The sequence below is a fragment of the Athene cunicularia genome (genome assembly GCF_003259725.1).
Source record: "Athene cunicularia isolate RWA chromosome 10 unlocalized genomic scaffold, athCun1 chr10_part1, whole genome shotgun sequence".
NCBI lineage: Eukaryota > Metazoa > Chordata > Aves > Strigiformes > Strigidae > Athene > Athene cunicularia.
The window spans coordinates 8,709,628-8,730,948 of record NW_020799112.1 but is presented as its reverse complement, the minus strand read 5'-3'; the positions used below and the strand labels follow the sequence as shown (position 1 = coordinate 8,730,948).

General features: G+C 42.1%; 1 protein-coding gene across 6 annotated transcripts in view; it reads left to right on the top strand.

The window, feature by feature from the left end:
* The window catches only part of GLCE (glucuronic acid epimerase), a 50,765-nt gene that overhangs the window by 4,196 nt on the left and 25,248 nt on the right, over positions 1 to 21,321 (top strand). The window contains exons 2-4 of one of the 6 annotated variants that reach the window (XM_026856147.1): positions 9,136 to 9,235; positions 9,418 to 9,607; positions 20,157 to 20,489. In XM_026856147.1, the coding sequence (XP_026711948.1) occupies positions 20,479 to 20,489 (11 nt within the window). In that variant the 5' untranslated portion in view covers positions 9,136 to 9,235; positions 9,418 to 9,607; positions 20,157 to 20,478. Of the gene's footprint in view, positions 1 to 8,994; positions 9,236 to 9,417; positions 9,608 to 10,385; positions 10,416 to 20,156; positions 20,490 to 21,321 lie in introns of those variants that run through there. The other 5 variants (XM_026856150.1, XM_026856146.1, XM_026856151.1 and 2 more) reach the window with 5 other exon arrangements.

The window sequence follows — 21,321 nt, the reverse complement described above, 5'->3', positions numbered from 1 at the left end:
GAGCACCCTGCGACCTGGGTGCTCCCTGCAACCCGTTCTAGGGCTCGCCTTCTAGCCGCTCCGCTTGGAAGCCTCATGGGTGCATTGCAACCAAGGAATGTGTTCTTTATCTTCTTTTTCTTTTTTTTTTTTTTAAGCTATTTTCAGTGCTTCCCTCAGCAGACAACAGGCTTTCTGCAAATCCCTGCTGTGTAGCTGAAGTTTCGCGTACCTCCGATGCGTAAGAGCGTGCCACCAATGCCAGGGTCAACCAGGCTGTCGCACTTTTTTTGAGGAAACTTGACGGAGGTAACCAGAGCTTCCCGCTGGGAGGCTTGGCAACCCCCCTGCAGCAGCGTTTTGAAGGCAGCTGAGCACATTTATGGGCCATGTTGGGCAGCATCTTGCTGTGAAATCTCAGCTTGATGCGCAGTACCGTTGCTCTTCCAGCGGCACGGGGGTAATTCTAGCTTGGATGCTTGTGCACGGTGAATCCTAGGTGGCCAAGCAAAGTAGGTCGGTTATTTTAAAGTGTTATGATTAATTTATAAATGCCACTATTGTGTAGATTTTTAAGTGTTATGATAAATTTATAAACGCCATTATTTCGTAGAGGTAAGGTAGGTTTAAATATTCGGTCTTGTGCGATGGATGGACATTTGCAGTAGAAAACTGGTGCTCCACAGTAAACAAATGCTTTTGCAAGGGAGAACTAGAAGTAAGTGGAAAGGATTATTTTTAAGCTTTAAGCTTTGCACGTCTGGAGATTTTTCTTTAACATGAAATGGTTTTAGAACAGGAAAATCCTTCATGGTATGTAATGCTTCCAAAACCCTTGGCAGATGGGTAACTTTGTTTCCAAACATCAAATGTTTTAGCTGTTTAATGCCTGTTTTTAAGCATGAACAGCACTCTCGGAGAATGTTCATATTAAGCCTGCCGGGAATTAGACTTTTAAAAGAACTGTTTCTGTTATGTTATCACGAAAAGTGAAGAATTACGAAAAACTTAATGCAACAGTTGGACTCCTTTGCCTAATGTACAAAATAATGTTGCACTTAGAAAAAAGAGGGGAGGTGCAGTCAAGCCTTGATGTTTAACCCTCTGCAGTTACTGAAAGGTGTATATTTGCTTACCTTGGGTAGGGAAATCGCCTTCTATACACAGAAACACACTTTTGCTGTGCAGTATCAAAAACTTTGACCGCTTGTTGGTAGGAGTAGGATCAGCGCCTTGCTGAGAGGTGAGAATGGACAGATGGGAGGAAAGGTGTGCTTTTGGATTTAATGTCTGCCAGATGCTTTCCTCAATAGTCATGGGTCTTATTTCCACAAGATGTTTCAATAGAGGGCTTTTTTGTCACTGAATGTGTAGTTTATTACTGCTGTGGACAGGAGGTTATGCATCCCTATTGGTATAACGTGGAGAAAGTTGTTTACAGTACACATCTAGTCCTTAAAATCATATTTGATCTTTAAACTACATTTAGAAGTAAATATTTGGTGCCTTATATCTTACAGAAGTATTACATATATAAAAGGTGAATTTGTTCTTAAACTTTAAGCCAATGGGTCACAGAGCTGAGAATGACAGTAAATACCAGTAGTGAATGTTATGCTTCAGACAAAGGATTTTGCACAGTTCTGAGTTTTCTTAGAAAGGCAAGTCTTGGCATCGGCGTTCAGTGACAGTATTCTTGGTATTTGTGGACTGTAAAATTTATAGAGTAATAGATATGCAAATGACCTGCCACAACACTGCAGGCTCTATGGTAATGCATAATTGTGACACGTTTTTTAGCTATTTGCAAAAATTGGCTTTCTTGCAGGAGTGAGATTTATCAGGTTCTCACCTTTTTAAAGATATAATTCTCAAGTCTCTTACCTAAATACATTTATTATTTTTTTATTGTGTCTTGGGAAAATGAAAGCTTACAGGTCATTTGCAGAACTGATAGCTGTTTTTCATGTTCAGAAGACTTAAGGTGATGCTGCATTTCACTGACACTTACTAAATTGCCTCATCTCCTGACGTGTGTTTATAAAAAGGGCATAGTACCAGGAGGTCAAAAGTTGCTCTGTTCAGTGCCTGGAAAGCCCTGGACGCTCAGGTTTACTCTCTCAGCGTTTGCTGGGGGTATAGTGTTGCAAGGTGCATGTTCTTGTGATGGTGGAGCAGCACACAGGATTTTGGTTTTGCAGGCTTTTGTCAGTGACATGTTCTGATTTGGCCTTAAACCCACCTGTGTGATTCTAAAAACCTGTCTTACCTATGAGTTTAACCTACATAAATGAAAAAAATACATCTATCAATCTGCCCCTTTTTTCATACTGTTGCATTTGCCCTGACATGGGTTATATAGGGTGCAGTTCTCATCTCACATATTCTGTACTGGTCACAGCTCATTGCATTTGTGTGGGGCTCTCTGCTGTAACTGCCTATAGGCTTAATCCTTGCAGTAACAACTATTTTTAAATGACCTTCTGTAATACTCTGTGGTAAAATATTTCTTGCTCCAGAAGGACCATTGACCAGTAAAACTTCCTTTTTCTTCTCTAAGTAACTACAACTGGAACTGGTCCTACCAGTTTCAGTCCTCACATTCTGTTTCCATTTGAGCAAATGGAGGTTATCTTGCCGAGATATGACTTGTGGTTTTAATACTCATGGGACTGTTAACAAGTTCCCTGCCTACTTGACAGTGAATTTCAAATTTTGCTGCTCTAAAGTTGTCCAATTCTCCATGAAGATTTAAGCTTTCTTTGCGAAATTTTGCAGCGTAAAAAATACCTAACAAGACACTTGGCTTGACTTGTGACACTGCTTTCTCATTATTTTAACAGCTGGCATGGCTGACTGTACTGCACATTTCTCCTTAAACAGTTTCACAAAGGAAAAGGACTCCTTTGGGACTGGAGTGGAGTTTCTTATTTTCTGGTCTTTGCTGTCAAAGCAAACCTACCCGTGTCCAGTGCGTGGGATTGCAGAGACCCTTCGAAACAGGAGTTGGCAGCAGAGGTGTGTTGCTGTGGCTGGAAGAGAGTCTGAAATTAGACCTTGGATCAAACACGTTGCATTTGCAACTGCTTTAGAACTGAAGGCAAAACTCATCTCTCCTGGGCCATGGAGATGTTGACAAGAGCCGTCCCCACGCAGGGTGGGGTTCATAGAATCACAGAGTAGCAGGTTGGGAGGGGCCTCAAAGATCAGCTGGTCCAACCTTTCTGGCAAAAGCCTGGCCTAGACAAACCAGCCCAGCCCTCATCCAGCTGAATTTTAAAGTGTTCAGTTTTTGGGAATCCGCTGCTGGGGAGATTATTCCAGTGGCTGATTGTTCTGAGTGTGGAACATTTTCCTCTTGTGTCCAATGGGAATGTCCCCAGGAGTAACTTGTACCATCACCCCTCGTCTTTTCCATGGGATCCCTTGTAAAGGGGAATCTCCATCTCCTTCGTAGCGATGGGGTCCCAAGGGGATCTCACTTGCCACAGGTTGGCAGTTTGAAAAGCAACTTTTTGCCAGCCCTCCCCACCGCGGGTGCAGCCCGGCAGCCAGCCTGTCCTCTCCTGGCATCCGAGTGCCCTCTGCTGGCACTCGCTCCCCTCCTGCCAGGGGTGCACATGCTTTAGAAGAATTATTATTCCCCTGTTCTGCACTGCGAGCTTAACGTTTGTCTAGATGGGGAGCAGCAGCCTGCACAGAGCCCCTGGCACCCCCTTTTCCTGCTGGCTGGGGCTGCCCAGGGGAGCCTCACGAGGCCGATGGGGATGGAAAACGAGATGCCAGTAAAACCGACGGAGCTGCAAGAGCAAAGCTCGCAAAGCTGCTGCGGTTCAGCAAAGGTTTCCTCTGCACTGGGAGCTGCAGGAGCTCCTGCTCCACTTCAGTGATGAGAGGCAGGGCAGGACCTTTCAGAACTGCCTCCAAAATAATTTAGTCTGAATATATTTTTGATAATCCTGTTTTCTGTAGTTCAACAGAACCCCCACCTTGTAGGGCAAGATCAATATTAACTGGACGCTTTTTTTTTTTTTACTATAAATAACCATTTTGCAGTGCGTTGCAGTTGGAAAAAAACAGCTGTGTTGGGACTGAACACTGGAATGGCAGCACTTGGGAGGGATGGTTTTACTGCCTCGCTGGCTCAAATTGAGAGACTGGCTGTAAGAGCCAGTGCCTGGGTTAGTCGGGTTTAACACCGTAGGTGTGAGTCAGGCTGGTTCCTCTTTCCATGAGACCAAAAATTCCCTTCTCACCAGGAACAGAGTTGAGTAAAGCTGAACACTGGTGTTTAAATGGGCAAAAATCAGAATGGAACCCAAATTAACTTCTGAAATGAATATTATTTTTTTTTTAATATTTTGGGGGGGGGGAATGGTACAGTGTTAGTGCAGCTATGTTGTGTGTGGGTTCAGACAATTACAAATCCCACGTCTGCTTTGAATGTTTCATGAATATTAATGCCGTCCTCCTACTGAGCAGTTAATTGGGTGCTATCACTTTAACCACCTTATTTAAATTGAAAAGCACTCTTAATAAATGACAAATGTCTGTGTGAAACTTGGTGTGTTCAGTACGCTGAAAGCAGACTGCTGTGCCTGTGTCTCTTCTCTGGCCCTCTCCTAGCAGGCTGTTACATAACTTTAGAGCTCGGAGTCTTTGCTGGCCTTTGGCATCTTAGCTAAGAGCTCAGGTTGCAGCTTCCTGGTTGCTGCTCTGACTGTCCATACCACCGTTCTGTGCAGCTGGGAGGTGACAGAAACCCCAGGTTACAGAAAAACCATCCATCTCTGTCTCAAAGGATGGACACGAGGCGTTTAGAGGAGCCACGTTGATACTGTATGAGAACAGAAATTTCAGATCTTGGGGGCTTATGGCCAGGTCAGATGTAACTTGAACCTTGCAGATTCTTGACTCGGATGGGAAAATGCTAAAACGCAGCGCAGAGATGGAATTGTGGGTCCTGCTTGTGCCTGTAGACGTGGCTCTGTCAGAAATGTGCAACAGCTGGAAGCAGAGATTCTTTTTTTTTCTCTCCTGATAATCTTGGGCTTTAGAAACAACAAATTCTGTTTTATAGATCATCAAAGTAAAATATGCGATCTTAGTGTTCTGTTTAATAGAAGGAGATAAAATCCTCCTATATAGGCATGAGGAGGAAATCTTATTTTTGTGGATTCATGAGAGCAGTGATTGGACCATCTCTTTGGGGTGTATCCTGACAGCCTGAGGATGAAATCCTCCTGTTACAAGTCCTCCTGGTGAAGCTGAGTACCTGTCTGCTCTCTAGTTTTCGTTAGCCTGTTCCCCCTTTTAGCTTTGCCTAGTCGAAACTTTCACTATTAAAGATGGAAGAGTCTTGGTTTTTTTTTTATCTGAGGTTGCCTCCAGGGAACATCTTAAAACTTTGTACAAAAGCTGGAGTTAACGCTGTTTAGCCTTACCCTGCTACTGGAAAGGCTGTACCCCCTAAGGCAAGCTGTGGGCAGTTACAAGTAGGCCTTTTTTTTTTTAATTAAGAAAAAAAAGTAAATAAAAGCATAGCAAGTCCTTGCTGTTTTAATTGTGGTTTAGGGTACTGCATTCCTGCAATGTTTTATAGTGTTAGCTCATATCTAGAAACACGATTTCATCTTCAGTCGGGAGTTTGGAATTGATTGTGTAAAATCTGTGTGCTTGGCTATTTGTTTTGTCGTTTTGAAACCAGCACATGCCTATTGCTGGAACGCCGTATTTAGACACAGCAGGTTATTAATACATTATCTGATAACACTGCTGTGGTTGTGCTGAAATTGCAGGTTGCAGGCAAAGGCTTCTAATCGCTCAGTACGTGTATTAATGACTTACCAAACTGTGCTGCAATCACTATAATTTCAGATGTATAACAAAAGGAATACAAAGCTTTGTTTCAGCATCGAAGCTGAGTTTGGAGAAGTGAAGCTGAGTGGAGCAAGGCTTAAAATGAAGCAGATGGCTTGGACCAGAAAGCAAAAACTTGTATCTTCTAATGGTTAGAAATCTTTAATTTTTTGCATGTATTCGTAAAAGCTCTTGGAAAATGTGCATCTGTGTATATGTGAATTCAACCTGCAAGTCAACTGATTTTCTGCCGAGGTGCCTCCTGAAGAAGCCAGCACGTTGAGCTGCTGCTTCCAACGTGGCTTTGGGCTCCTCTGAACAGAAAAGAGCCGCTCTCCATCTCTCGAGGCAGCATTAAGTGTCACTTGTGCCTTCTCCTGCTCCGTTTCTGTCCTCTCACTCTCCACCTACCGCAGTCCTTGTGGAGCTGGCTGAGTGTCTGACTGCGTCAGGATCTCCATCCCTCTCCTGAAGGTACCCGCAGGGATTTCTTCGCTGTTGGAGCAATGCCCTCGTCTAGCCCCCGGTGCAAGCTGTTGGCATGAGCTGCCTCTTGCCTTGCGACAGAAACGGGGGCAATGCACCTGCTTGGCTGCTTCGTGCTCAGCCTTCAGGCAATCTCCTGGGTTTATTTCCAGGCTCTGCAGCTGTTCTTTCTGCAAGCCAGGAGCAGGCAGGAACATAACTTGGCCAGATTGACTCTCCTGACTGTGTCCAAGCTGTTGCAGAGATGCTCCTTGTTTATTCTCTGCTGACCTGTTGTAACGAACCTGCCCAGTCCTGCCCAGCTGGGGACACTGGGGAGCAAAGGGATCTTTACCCAGCACTGATCTCTGCATCAGTGTTGAACAGGACCGCAACAGTTTCTGGAATTTTACCAGTATTTTAGAGAAGAATTCTTGATAAAGAGAGGTGGGGATTTTTCTGCTGCCCACACTGAAAAACAAAAGGAATGTGCAAATCTAAAGTGTCAATAGGTCTTGTGCCTTCTGAAGTCAAACATGCTGGTTACTTTGAAAACTCGGTAGTGAGACGCAAAAGATGTATATGGGCAGAAGCCTCTAGATGGGTTCGATTTGGGCAGGAACTGAATTTCTGTAGCGCTGGCTGTTTTTTCTCATGTTAGGGCTGCAAGGCTGGTTGAAAATCGTGCCAAGGCACAGCCCTGTTGAAGGAAATTTTAGGCACCGTCAGTGGTAGTTAGAGTTTGAGAGAAGGAAGCTGCAGTCTATGGAAAAAGAGGCAGTTCACTCCCAGGTAGAAATATTGACAAAAAATAATGGAGGTATTAAAAATCCTGAGTGTCCGTAGGAAGTAACTGCAGGGAATCCTAAACTGTCATCTTCTCAGCATGGGACACTTAGCACATGTGTTGGTACCATCCTTCGTGTATGGAGGACTGTCATGGATGAAAATATCAGTTTTCTTCTGTTAAAAACTTGTATTTCTTCTCTGGGAGTGTTCCCATATGACCAGAGCGCTAAATGGGGGAGTTCTTGCCTTGCATCTTGAAGGCAGTAGGGTAAACTCTTAAATAATAAAAATAAATCTCCTGGGGAGCCAAGCGAAGGGCTTTCTGGTCGATGTTATGTGAACATACTGCGCAGTCTTTAAAAATACATGTTGTGTGTTGAGTGGTTCTCGTCTTCTGCAACCTGGTTGTAAGGAAAATACATGTGGTGCTTTGGTGGTTGGATTCTGGCTTTGTTTGCTTCAGTTTATAAATAAGTGCCAAGAAAATGAGTATTTTGTTGTGAAGATGTTTTCAAGGCCACGTATTTATTTTTTTTAAAAGAGAATCGTGGAAGACAAGCTGACAATTTAATGGTGCATGATGCACTAATAAAAATGTCTCTGTGGTTGCGTTTAATCCTTTAAAGGAGAGAAAAGGAACACAGTAGTTATCAGCATTCAAAAGGCAAGACGCAGGCTTAAACGTATGCAAAGCCTTGGAGAGAGACTGAAGAAATGTACTGACTATGTTGCAGAAAGCTTCTGACAGGCACATCACATCTTTGAAAGTAAGATTTGAATTATTAGAGCTGCCTTTGTTTATTAAATTGAGCCTCTAGCAAGAGGATTATAGGAAGAAATACCGTGCAGGCTCAAGTTGTGTTGGCATAAATTTTAATGGGTGATAAAATTTACTTTATTGAGCTAATTCAGTAAGAAAAATTCAAATAGATTTTTAAATGATCCAGGTGTGTATTGGATACCTAAAGAAATAGACTTCAAGTGCATGAATAAGCCTCCTTTTATGGAATCCAGTTTTCTTTCAGCGACGGGTAATCCTTTTAAAACAAGACTTCTTCAAGGCAAACTCCAACAGAAGAGTTTTTGTTTAATTTTAAATTGGGAATGCAAGGGAAGGATGCAGAGAGCTAATAAGAGAGTAATTATACACGCTATTGCCAAGTTGAGGAAGGGCAGAGACCATTAAAATGCCATTTTAGGAGTTAATTATATGGTGTTTCAAGTTGATGCTGGTGTCCTGATTTCTGTTTAATCCCTGTGTAGCATGTATTTAGGATGTTGTGTTCGTGGCACCTGATTTCTATTTTAAGGAACGTTAGGTCACTGTTATTTCATACTGTCAAACAAAGCTATTTTCTGGCTTCCATAGGGTTTGTACCTGTTGGATTTGATTAGGAAATATGCAAAAGCAATAAAGGAGATGGAAAAACCTTAGTAAATATTTTGGGCCCAGCACACATACCATAAATAAAGCATTGCAGTGGAATTTGGTTAGTTAAATCTCTTCTGAAGCTCATTTAATAATTCCAAGCCTCTGCTACCATTCAGATGTAGCCAGCTGTAATTTGTTTCAAGGTTAGTCTTTGACTTCTGTTTTATTAGCTTTTCAGTTTATATTCCTCCACTTGCGCAGTTTCTCAAGTCAAACTACATAATGGTTTAGCTAAAACTGGGATCCTTTAGATAGGGGCTTTAAATTGGAATTCTTCAGAAACGTTTAATGAAAGCTCTGCATGAGGCAGATGTCAGGATTTACTCTTCAATTGGGTAGGATTGTGGTGGGGAGAGCAGATTAGGCTCCTTTGCAGTTGATGTGCTGCCTAGAGGAAGTGACATTTATGCTCTTGATCCTTCAGTGATTCTGCATGTCAAGAGCTGAGCCTTGAAATTCGTCAGCAGTGCTGTCTTAAGAGCAGACAGGACTGAATAAGAGGATTTTTACAGATAGAGGGGAAAAAATTCAACTCCGATGGCTGTTGCAGATCCTTAAGTGCTTCAATTTTTCCTTTTTTTTTTTTCTCTCTCTTCACGTCTCCCCTGTAGGAAATCAGAGAGGGAAATCACTTTAAATCACCACCTGATACATTTTTGAAGTTGAAAAATCTGAGATGCATTAGAATTCAGAGACCTCCCTTTGCTTAAGGTAAGAAAGGAGCATATTCTCCCTGTTCCCTGCCTATTAAATGTCTGTATTTGGTTAACTCTCGGGCTGGAGTTTCTGTAATGTGTTTAAAATGTTTAGCCTGCTGTCGATGCCTAAATGGTTAACATCCATCCAATTTAATAACTCGCAGCTGCAGAAGGCATATGGCTCTGTGTTTACAGGAGGTGTCCTGGCAGTAAGCGGGTGCAGCCTGCCCAGAGGAAGGGAAGCAGGCTGCCTAGCGCGGGGACTCCTCCAGCTTGTTTGTGCTGCTCAGGCAGAGATGAGCTGGTTGGTTTTGTTGTACAGCTGAAGGGCTGGTCGTGCCTAAAACCTCATTTTCAGAGGTTTTTATTTTTCCTCGTTTGTACGGTAAGTGAGCTCCGGTCACTTCTGAAGGATGCTGGGTGGGAAAGAGGGGAAATAGGGTGGAGATGGGGAAAAATCTCACTTTAGAGAGGTAGTACTTGCATGAATTTCATGAAAGGTGAGACTTGGTGAGCTGTAGTTATGTTACCATGGTATCCATAAATTACTCCAGTGTGAGTGCTTGTAAGTATCAATGGTGAATTATTCCCGGTAAGGTGATGCGTGAGAACAGGTCTGCATGCTATTAGCCTAGCTGTTTGTTTTTATGTGAGAAGTATGTTAATTACCTTCTTTTGTATGTTGTATATAATTATCCATGCTGTAAGCATGAGCTGGGCAGCACAGAAGAGGCAGGATTTTTAACCTGTTGTACTTGGAGAGAGGCTTTGAGCTACTATATAAAATACACGTACTAAACTAATGCTTGGCTTTCCATGACTAATTTTTAAGTGAAGTTTCTCCTTATGTTAAATTTAGTGATTATTTTTTTGTACTTACACCACAGACTGGTGAAGAAAATGTTTATTTCGCTGTGCACAACCTTAAGAAACTGAATTCAAAACGAGATGCCAAAACTGGAAGGTAGACAATCTCGTCTGGGGTTTCCAGTGTGCCTCCTGTGTTACAGCTGAAAGATAAAAGCTCTTTCGGAGCTGCTATACCAGACAAGTGATTTCAAAGCATTTCAAAATGATTAAAGGAAACTTTAAACTTCTGCCCAATAATTAATACATGCTGCTCTTGTGTGCTTAATCTGAAATTGGTAAGTTTTATTTTTCAGGCCTTTGCTGCTGAATTTGTTCAGCTTGGGGTGAGTACTTCTGTGAATCTGCCGAGGTTTATTTCAGAACTCGATGTACAAACGTCAAGCCTGCACTGGTGTATGTGATCTGTCATTTCCAATTACTTTGTGCAGCAGGACCGTCTCAGGCACAGAATGTTTGAAATTCTCTCATTACTTTTGAATGAGCAGAAAAGAGCATCTGTGTTAGCAATTAAAACCCCCAGTCAGAAGTAGGAAAAGAATTTTTAACTGGACAAACTCGTTTGGAAATTGAGGTGGTGTTTGCAAAAAAGCATCCATTTTGTGTTACTGCACTGTGCCTTTCTATCCTTTGTGCAGCTGGAGTAAAAAACAAACACACTGAATCCCTTGTGGTGGGTTTTTTATCAGTTGCTTAAAATGTTCACCCTTCTATCGCTTGCTGTATTCTCCAAGTCTACTCCTGAATTGTTTGACTTGTCAAACTCATCATCCTTCCCAGACTTTTTCAAGCTCAACTGATCGTAGAATATGCTTTTTATTAACATTGAGGCAATAGAATCCAAGAGAATACTCCTGTTTAGTAGGGGAATAAAGTTTTGCTGCCAGGTTTTAAATATATATCCTCTTAAACATGCTTAGCAATCTGCTTATGTGAGCATCATGAGTTTTTATATTTAAAGTGAAGTGATTTTTTTTTTTCTTTAGGATGAAAGTAGTTGAAGATCTGAATTGTGAGGGACAGATGAAATTAAGCCACAGAAACACTGATGGCAATCTACAAAGCTTTAATGTGTTAATGTAGTCTAGGCATTGTACATATTTAGAAGCAGTCTAGATTGAATCCTGGAGAAGAAGCAGAGTTATTCATAGACTCCTGTCTTGATCGTGTTTTCCTGTAAGTGATGGATGGTATGAAACAGTGGTTTGAAGGAGATGCTAAAAATTATTTTGCTGCTGTTAGAACTGTATTGGATATTAATTGCCCCCAAGTTCAGTATTGGTTTAAAAAAATACAGGGGAAGGTGGTAGATGAAAGAATGATGTTTGCAGAATTTCCTAGGTTTGTGTAGATCTTTTTTTTTTACCTTCATGAATTATTCAGATTTTCAAGTTTGGTATATTGCTGTATTTAATATGTTTTAAATGGCATTGCATCATTTAATATGGTGAAGGCGAAGATCTGGGTGGACTAATAATTAATCTGCCAGGGGGAACAGCAGCAGAGAAGCTGTTGACATAGACTGAACAGTTTATTTTATACAAACAGGGAGCGGTTTAGCATCTGCTAAAAGGGTGTTTGGATAGACCAGGACTGAGAAGCTTTCTGGAGCCAGTGTCTCTCTTCTAGTGTGTTGCTTTGACCCTGGCTGGAGCCTCTGGATGGCCTGCAATATGAAGTAATAATTTATAGGCTGTCAGTGGGTTTGGAAGAGAATAAAGAATGAATGCATTGAATTTCTAGATTATGCCTGTAGCATCCAAAGAAAATAGGTTAGTATTAATTTTATTTGTATGCTTGAATATTGAACAGCTGTTGCTCAGAAATTTTAGGAGAATAGTCTGTTCCTGGCAGTGTAGGGTGTGGGGGCTGTGCAGGTACAGCTTCTTAAAGAAACTTTTAGAACATTGGGGAAAACAGTATTTTGCCTGTGTCTCACTTGCTACTAGAGGTGTCAGGTTACTACAGGCAGGAGCAACCTGCTGCCTGCACCCTCGTGGTAAATATGCCCATGGATACCAGGTCATGTCTTTGAGTTTTCCATCAGTCTGTCTTTCATGTAACATCTCCAGGTGAATATTCCATTTCCAGAGCAGCAGGGGCCTTCTAGATTATTTTTGGAGGCTGATGCCCTTCTCTGAAGTCTTCTCATCTTTGCTGATAACCTCAGTTAATGTTTCCAGAGCTGGCTGTTAAATTAGCTTTTTCTGTAATCATTCTGGGATGGTTTCTTATTCTACTTGTGCTTCAGTGGTAACTGTTCAGCTGTAATAATTAGGATGAAGTCTTTATAGGTTGCTTGATCTATCATATACTTAAATAACCAGGTCTGTACATCTGTGGCACACCTGCTGAAGTTGAAGATCAGCTCTGTCAGACCCCAGTAAAACACGGGTGGCCTTCAGACTGCGGAGGAGCTTTCAGCTTTTTTGGTTTATGTTTCTGCTTTGTGTTAATGCAGCCTTCAGCTAACTTTTAACTAGCAGCATCTGAAAAACTCATTTCAGACGGTTGTTCTGAGCTCCTCTCATACAAGTGGGGGGGTGGGGTGCGTTTTCAGTCCTGTGACCATCCTGGTGCTTCTGGGATCTGATGCACCATGGCTGGGTGGAAGGAGATCATCACAGCCTGCTAATTGCTTCTCGAGTGACCTAGTTCCCTTGCTGGAAACAGATGCATAAGCTTTCCCTTCCTCCTCCGTGTTTTATGATCGTGATAGCGTCTAGATTGGCACATCCAGAGCCACTTCCCCAGCATTTTTTTTTTTTTTTTTTTTTTTCTCCAAAGGACCAGCTTCTGTTTGGAAATTTCCACAAGCTCAGTGTACTTTGTGTTGTTTCCCTGTGGAGGTGAGACAGGCTGTGTTTCGGGGGCTGTGCCCAAACACGCCTTTCTCTAACTACCCTGGAAATGTCACATCACCATATTTTATTACCTTAATGTGGGAATTTGTTTCTCCAAGCAGATGGCAAAAAGGTGGTTTGGTTAATTTGTACCTACTTGAAATAAGACCCTAAATGTGTGTTAAACCACTCATTTGTTAGGCTAGAGCATATTACTGGTGGATAAGCAGTGATGTTGGATTACAAGCTCAAAACCACTGAGAAACTCGGCAGGTATCTGCAACTAAACCAAAACCAGACAAAATGTTAAACTGAATTACAGCTCTTGGAGCCTGCAAATAATCAGCCTTTACAAAGGAGAGTGTTGGCCATTTGTTCTGAGGAAAACTTGCCTAACAAAGAATTTTTCTGGTAAATTCAGCATTTCTATAAAATTTCTCTCGTGCTGTTTGCTTGCAGACTTGGCTTGTAGGGTAGCATACATCTGATGGTCACTGAGATGACACCAGGTATGTGCTGGCCTTTATTTGCCCAGCTGAGCACTGTTACGTGCTGCGCCCAGCCTAGTACGACTCCTCTGTCATTGGAGAAAGATCTGCCATTGCAATCAAACTGGTCTTTCACAGTGTCCTTCACAGAAGGTGAAACTAGTTTTTTTTTTCCTTGGAGAAATACACCTGGCAGGAGGGGTAAAATCACTTTAATAATTAACTATTTCTGATTCTGTGAAACTTGCAACAAAATAGTTTGTTTTCTGCCCAAGATTTTGGGCTTTGTACTGTGCTCTTTTATAAGCATGTGGTTCTTCTCATGCTGTAGAAGGTACCAGGCTCAGCAGAGATGGTTGTTAAATTCTACCACTGTCTTCTCATTGCCCGAGGAGTTAATAAATGCCCTGGGTGTCCTGACGGGACTCACTGCAGCCGCAAATCTTCCTTCATCTTCCTGCTGTTCCCGCTTTGGCAGAGTGTCTCTGAGCATCACCAAGCGGTATAAATCGAAGTGGAACTGACCCACTAGCCAGCTGAAGGCTGAAAAGTGTTGTCGTGCCCTCTCTGAGAGTATCTCGGGTTGCATAAGCAGTTTCTCAACAGTGAGGGTTATACCTAACTGAACAAAAGGAAGCTAAGCTAACAAGAATAGCAAAAGGGAAAACAAAATATTTTGGTTTGTATCAGCTTTGATAGCCTTGTTCGTAACCCGATGTGCCCAAATCAAGATATTGAGAGTAGCTTGTGCTGCAGCCTCTAGCAGCAGGTCCCGGGCAGCTTCCTTTAGGTGTGAGGACCTCAGTAACTTCAGATGTTGCTGTTGGGGGAGGTGGGAGGGGATATCTACCCATCTTCTCTCTGGCAAAGTGCTCCTTAAATTTGACAACAGAAGTAGCCTGACTTCCTGGTACTGCAAGGAAATACTCTCGATGCAGAGTGTTTTAGTACATTTGTTGCATTGTGAGGTTTCCATTAGTGCCAACTAATTATGTGGACCATGCTGCATTTGAGTTGCAATTACATTGACCGATGTACAATAATTAGCTTTAATACATGTTTCCATGTGTAGGGGAGATTTAATTGCTTGCTGGTTTTTGACAAAGATATCGCTATTTTCTGTAATTGCGTTTCCCCTGTCTTCTGGAGGTGACTCTCGAGAACTAGCAACCACTTGAATAGGAAGATACAGCTAGTGACAATTTCTTTGAGAGGAAGGTGGCATTAGCATTCTCTCTGGCAGCTTTGCTAATGGCATTTTGTACATCTTGCTCACAAGTAAATACTTTGTCTTCGCATCCATCTAACACCATTAACCCTTACAAGCACCCTTCCTGTAATGCTGTGCTTGCTCCAGCTAAAATGGAAATGCTTTTGGATCAAACCCGTTGCTCTGCAGTAGCTCACGTTAACAGAGTTAGTCTGCTTACGTGCCTTGATGGTCACAGTTAACAAATTTTATACCAATCCACGTGTTTTCCGTGGCAGAGCGACGGCACGGCAGCCTGCAGCCCTGGCTGCCTCTGGCCGGACGCAGGGGCGGGCAGGCTGCTGTGATGGCTTCTCTGCACCTCCAGGAACCCACCTGCTTTATGTCATGCCTGGCAGCCAGTGGTGTCAGCAATGCAAAGGGCAGAATAACTCGTAGTTTTAGCTTTTCATGCCTTTACTTGGTATCTTCCAGGCACCATCTTTTCTGAAAATTATTGGTGAGGCTAGGAGAGAAGTCAAAAACACTCTATTTGCATTATTAGTCAATGCTTATAATGCACAGAATAGAAATGCTTATAATGCGTAAAATAGAAATGCTTGTATGTGCATAGAATACTAAATGCTTACGTTTCTGCTTAAAATGTTTACTTTGAAAATTCTTTTTATTTAAATTTTCAGCAAAGCTGCTAGCACAGAAACGCTATGAATCACTTTATCCCGTCTGTATATGCGGCCTCTTGCTGCAATGCATATTGCTGAATGTGTTCTGCATAAACAGTATAATCAGCGAAACTATTGTTAATGCTTAATTGCTAACTGGATCTTTGCATGTTTGCAGAATTTTTTGGCAATGCCACTGCCAGTTGCTCAAAAGAAAAAACTCCCCACAAAGAACCCACTTGTGAGTAAATTATGCTTGCAATGCTCCATTTGTCAGTGGCAGACCTATCATTAATAGTACAAACTTCTAAAAGTAACTAAGATGCAACAATAAAACCACAACAGATATTAAATACGTACTAAGTAACTTGTGATAAAATTTCAGATAATGCTTTGAAGTGTATTGCTAATAAACCATTTTTACAGGGGTGTGATGAGTTCCATCTGTAGAGTGATTTAAGTGTCTTCATCTTAATAGTTCTTTTGCCTGTAGCAGTGTTATATGGTCAGGATTAATGATGAGGTACAGTATCGTTGTCAGTCTCAACACATTTTTCTTGATATATTTTCATTAGATTAATGACCTCATTGTAGGATAGACATAACTTGTCTATAAAGCAATCGTTATGTTTGTATATAGACAGATTGATAAAGCTCTCCTCCCTTTGTGCTTGTTCTCCTTCTTTCTCTGTATTTCCTGTGTTCATCATCTTGCAAGTTGAAGACCTGGGAACCGGAATAAGCTGGTGCTGTGCACGCTAACTTTCACTGTGGGCACTCTTCTCAAGTACTAAAGTTTTCCTCTCTGCATTCGGTGGAGAGTAAGGTTTTGAGGTCAGCTCGTGCTGCTTCCAAATACCCTTGTCTGAATTTCCTATCTGGGGAACTGAGCCGAGTGTCTGAACTACGAGGATGCTCATAAAGTCTCTAAAAGGGAACCTGCTGAGTGAGTTTTCATCAAGTGGAGATTTCCTTAAGCTTGTTGAGAGCTGGAGGCTTCACTCTGAATAGATTTAGCTGAGGTTAAACAGTTTATATTTTCTTATCTTTTTGGTAAAGGTATTTTCATTTTGGTAAAAGCTCTTCCTCCAAAGAGGCAAAGCTATTCAAATCTTGAAACACTTAACATTTAACCTCTCTGACTATTTGCAGAATAGTTTGACTTCTGGTCTCTAGAGTATCTTCTGATGACCTGAACATCTATAACTTTTGCTGTTCTGGAATGTAGCGAATAGTGCTAGTTGTTTGCTGTGAACCAGCAGGAGTTAACATAAAACACTATCATCAGAGGGTTGAAACAGGATACCAAAATATTCTACTGCCGGTTTAAAACTGGAACTACTCTCTTTTTCTAAAATCTGTGCAGCAAAACCAGATATTTATAATAATGTAAAAATAGGTAGAAGTAGTGCAGTTTGTGTTTAGATGAGTGCTTTAGGAACTGCTGCTGCAAAATGTGCTTTTTCTTGCTTTGATAATAAAAGATCTTCTAGGAAAACTGAATAAAAGTAGTTCAGATCAGGAGGGAATATTTGACGACTCTTCTTCCCTATTCCTCTGTCAATGAGTTGCATGTTTCATGGTTTAGAGCAGACTGTGGAGAGGAGGAAGGTCGGTGCTCATCATGTAACTGGACTTCTTGGCAGCCTTCCTGTGTCAGTGGTTTCTGTTCAGTTTAAATATTTGTAACTTGCCTTTGCTGTGGAGATTATCTTCTGTGTGGGTTTTAAGTTTCTGCCCCAGTGTCTTAAGACAACCACTTTTTGCCATTAGAAAACGTGTGGGTTTGTTTAAAAAAAAAAAAAAAAAAAAAAAAGCATCAGTTTAGTCATAGACACCTCACTGGCTACAAGTCACATTTGGAAGGTCAAGGGTGCTGATCTGGAGTGAAGCGTAGGAGCCTCCTTGGAATTGGGTTTATCTTCAGAATGGTTGTGTAAAGGTTTGGGGTTGGCATGGGGTTTTTTGCTTGCAAATAGCATTTTTGCACATGCTGATCGTTTTGGAGATACTTTGTACTGAGGGAATTCTGAATAATACTGGCCTTACTTAAATTTTAGGCTGTTCTTAAAGCTTTTTGAAGTTTGCTTTGCTTCTCCTCAAAATAGCTAACTTGCTGTCATCATTCCTGTTTGTTCCTTCTTTGAAATCCTCCTTGCTATTAAGCTCGTGGTAGCGATGCTGCCCACCTTTGCGGAGGAGAGGAGGCACTGGGCTTGTTGATGTTTCACAGCAGTTTATTTAAAATAGGAGAATCGACTCCTACTCCTGCAGAGCAGAACTTGCATTGGAAAAAACAGGTAAACACAAAATCGAGTTTCTTTTAGCAACAGGAGCGGATGCATGAACTGGTGACAATTTAACCTGTTTGGGAAAAGAGGAGAATATTTTCCTGCCAGTTCTGACTTGCTGTCCCAGTGCATTATACGTGTTTGTATGAATACATATCTGTACATCATTTATTGACATGGGAGAGGTTGGTAGTTTACAGTCCATTAGATTCAGTCTCAGACCAGTGATCAAAGACCACACATCTATTGCAAATTATTCCCTTTCCCCTGAAGTGCTGGGGGGAGATGAAGGGAGTTGTGGCTTCTTTTTGCAGGAAGAGAACTGAATAAGAGAACTGCCTTTACCCTGCTTGTTTCATGTTAATAGCTGTTTTTTCATAAATGGAATTCTGCAAGAATTATTAGGTAAATCTTGGGATCCTGAAGATTTACACTGTGCAGCTTCTGTGAAAATGTCCGTTTCCTGAGGATGTTGAATGAATCTTTGCTGATTTAAATAGGGCTACACCAGATATTTGGTGTAAGTGTTTAGGTCTAATTTAACTCTCCTGCCTTACTGACAGGGAGTTAGGAAGACCTGATTTGCAGCAGCTCTGGGCTGGTGCCTGCCCAGCTCTTTTGGTATGGCCGACACCCTGGTTCCCTGCTGGCATGGGGGAAACTGCTTGCAGGCTCAGGCAGGGACTTTCCTACAGGCACCTGGTAAAAATCTGCAATCCAGAAGTGAAATTGTGTTCTTCCTTAAGTCTGGTAGGTTAATTTGTGTAAAATAAGATGCAAGAAGAGAAAAGAAAAAAAAATAGTTGGGTTTGGGAGGTGTCGCAGAGAAGTCAGGAAGCGAAGGTGTTTAGCTGAAGTTGGGCACATCTGCAGTCCGTGGTGGTAAAATTGATCTGTTCCCATAACCATGTCTCCACCAGAATCCCACAGCATTTTGATTAACTTGCATGGAAAGCTGCAAGCCAATAAATAGTCTACAATAAATGGAGCTGAAGAGTCAAAGATTAAAATATGTGTGCTGATTTCCTTGAGGATTTGTTCTGTAATTCAGCTCTTCTTAAAACAAACTGCCTGCTTGGCCTGGGAAAAAGGGCAGAGCATTGCTGAGCGTGATCCTTCTCCCAGTGAAATGGTATTTTGGGCTGAAGGAGACAGTAGTTTCCTCCCCAACTACACATCTTTTTATAATATATTTCAAAAAACAGAAGAGAATCCAGTACCAGGTTACCAATCTTGGGATGAGCTGCATGTGCCAAGTGATAATAGTGTGATAGGCACAAGGGTTTGCATGGGTGCAAATGTGATCCAGAAGCATCACATGCAGCCAGGTCTTGAGCTCAGCTAATCTGGGACGTTCAGAAGCGTTTAGGGAGGAGAGTTAGGAGAATTTATTGACAGCAGCTGCTTGTATACTGAAATAGTTTAAAGATGACATCGTTGCTGTAGGGGTATCACAGCATCCTTGAGCACAAGAGTCTTTACTCGATGGCTGCATGATGTTTAGTCTGTCCTGATAGCACTGAAGGTATTAAGCCCCAGAATCCCAGCCCAACAGCAGCTCCAAAAGCCCCATCTCACATTTTTTTTAATGTGAAAATCCAACTGGGAGTACTGCTGGAGGGCCTGCAGCTGAAGTTAATCCAATCAAACTAAGAGCCTGTAGAGGAACTAGAAACCATCGTGTAGCCGCAGACCAAAATCAGTCTGTACTTGTTAGGATCGAAGTTATTCCACTGTCAGTTATTTCCCTTGAAACACAGGAAGTATCTGTTGTCCGTGTCTTTTGTTTAACGATATTGCTAGACACTACGGTTGACTCTGGGGTTTTTCTGCATGAGACTGATCCCAAGCAGAAAGATTATGTTGTCAAGAGCAATAAGTTTGGGTTGCAGCTTTCTACTTTGTGGACTGCTCAGAGGTTGAAGAAATTTGAGTGCCGCTTCTTAAAGAATAGCAAGTATCCTGTTAGAATATTATTATTTGGTGTGTTGCAACAGGAAGAACAGCTAAAATCTGTCTTGAGAAGTGGAGCCAAAGGAGATCATTAGAGACTCCCTCTGGATTAATGTTGACTGTAAATCTGCATTTGGAGCTCGGCATTGTCTCTTTGTAAATATTTTCTTTCCTGACTATGAGAAACTGCAGTCAAGGCATCTTCAGTCCCCTAATTACCGAGGTGGAAGCAGGGAGGAATCTTCGTTACAAAGGCTAATGGAGAACAGAGTTCCGTAAGGAAGAAGGGTTTTGTATAATCAGGGATATTTGTGTAGATTCACGATTTGTGGGGTTTAAGAACTCTTTTTATTGTTCTGACTTAACTGGGACAGGACTCGTTATGGTTAGTGCCCAGCGAGGGAGGGTGTGATGGGAGGGACTGTGCAAACTTAATTGAGACGCTGCTCAATCTTTCATAGCAAACCAAGGATTTTGCATGTAGGCAAAGAGCCACCTTCTGCACATAAACTTTATCAAAAGCCTATTCTATCCGAATGGAAATGACGCAAGCCTCATCTCCTGAATCTATTGTGAATCTAAGGCGTTTGGAGCCTTTTTTTTTTTTTTTTTTTTTCTAGCCTGTGAGAATCAGCTCAGTGCAGCTGTGCCTCCAAGCTCCCTCTGAGGCTCCAGGTCCGGTGCGTGGGAGGTGCGTGGCCTCCTGCCCTGGGCACCCCCCGGGAGAGCTGTCGGAGTGCTGCCGGGTGGACTCGCTCTCTGCACATTGCAGGAAGAATCCATCCCCTCGTTGCAACCACCTCCTGAACCCCCTGAGGGCTGTCGCTTGGGAAAGCAAAACCCAAACCCGCTTCATCCTTGCAGAAGCAGAGTGATCCCTCTTCTAATTAGGAGAAGGTGGCAGGAGGCAGCAAAATCAGACTCTCTTGTGCTCCCACAAAAATGAGAAATAGGTATGTGACATCCACGAGCTAGCAGGGCAAGTCCTAGGCTTGATGTCCAGAGACAGACCAGCAGAAAAAATATTGACACTTTGGGAACTGCTTGTTCACTTCCACTTTTTATGTTTCAGGATATCCAGTTTAAGTCGAACATTTTTTTCCCTTTTTTATCTTGAAAGGATGATACTCTCTTCTTTTTCAGGATTGAATTACTGTGTCTTAAGGTTGAGCTGGAGAAGGGAGACTTGCTTTGGAAGCGAGAGTTTAATTGGTCGTTAGGACTTTTTTGTTAGGTTAAGCGTGAGTTAACCTAAATTCTAAAACACAAGCTGGGAAGATACAGCCACCGGAATGTGTGCAGACCTTTTTTGCCACAGTACAAACCAATACTTTACAGCTTCCACTTTAAGCTGTGAGACAAACTGAACAGAGCCATTATTGTAACATCTATCCTCCATTAACAGTTTCTAAAGGTTGTAAAGCACAGTGAAATAATCTTTTTTTTTTTTTTTTTTTTTTTTTTCTTGAACTGGTTTGGACATTAACCCCTCTGGTGTTTGTGTTGAATACTCTAATTAGCTGGAAAGTGGGAAAGTTACCTGGAAGGCCAGGACTGGCCAAGCTGTATCTCGTGGTTTTATTTTTTGCTGAATTTTGTGCGTGAGCTGGTAAATTTAAGCTGGGGAGAAGTGCTCCCCTGTGTGTGCCACGGAGCGGGCAGGTCCCCATCAACCAAATCCTTCATTTAAAAGGGGAGAAATGAGGACTGGAGCCTTATTGCCTCCTCTGCATCCCTGTGCCCCAAAACACCCCGGCTCAGGGGACCCTGATACACCAGCCTCCT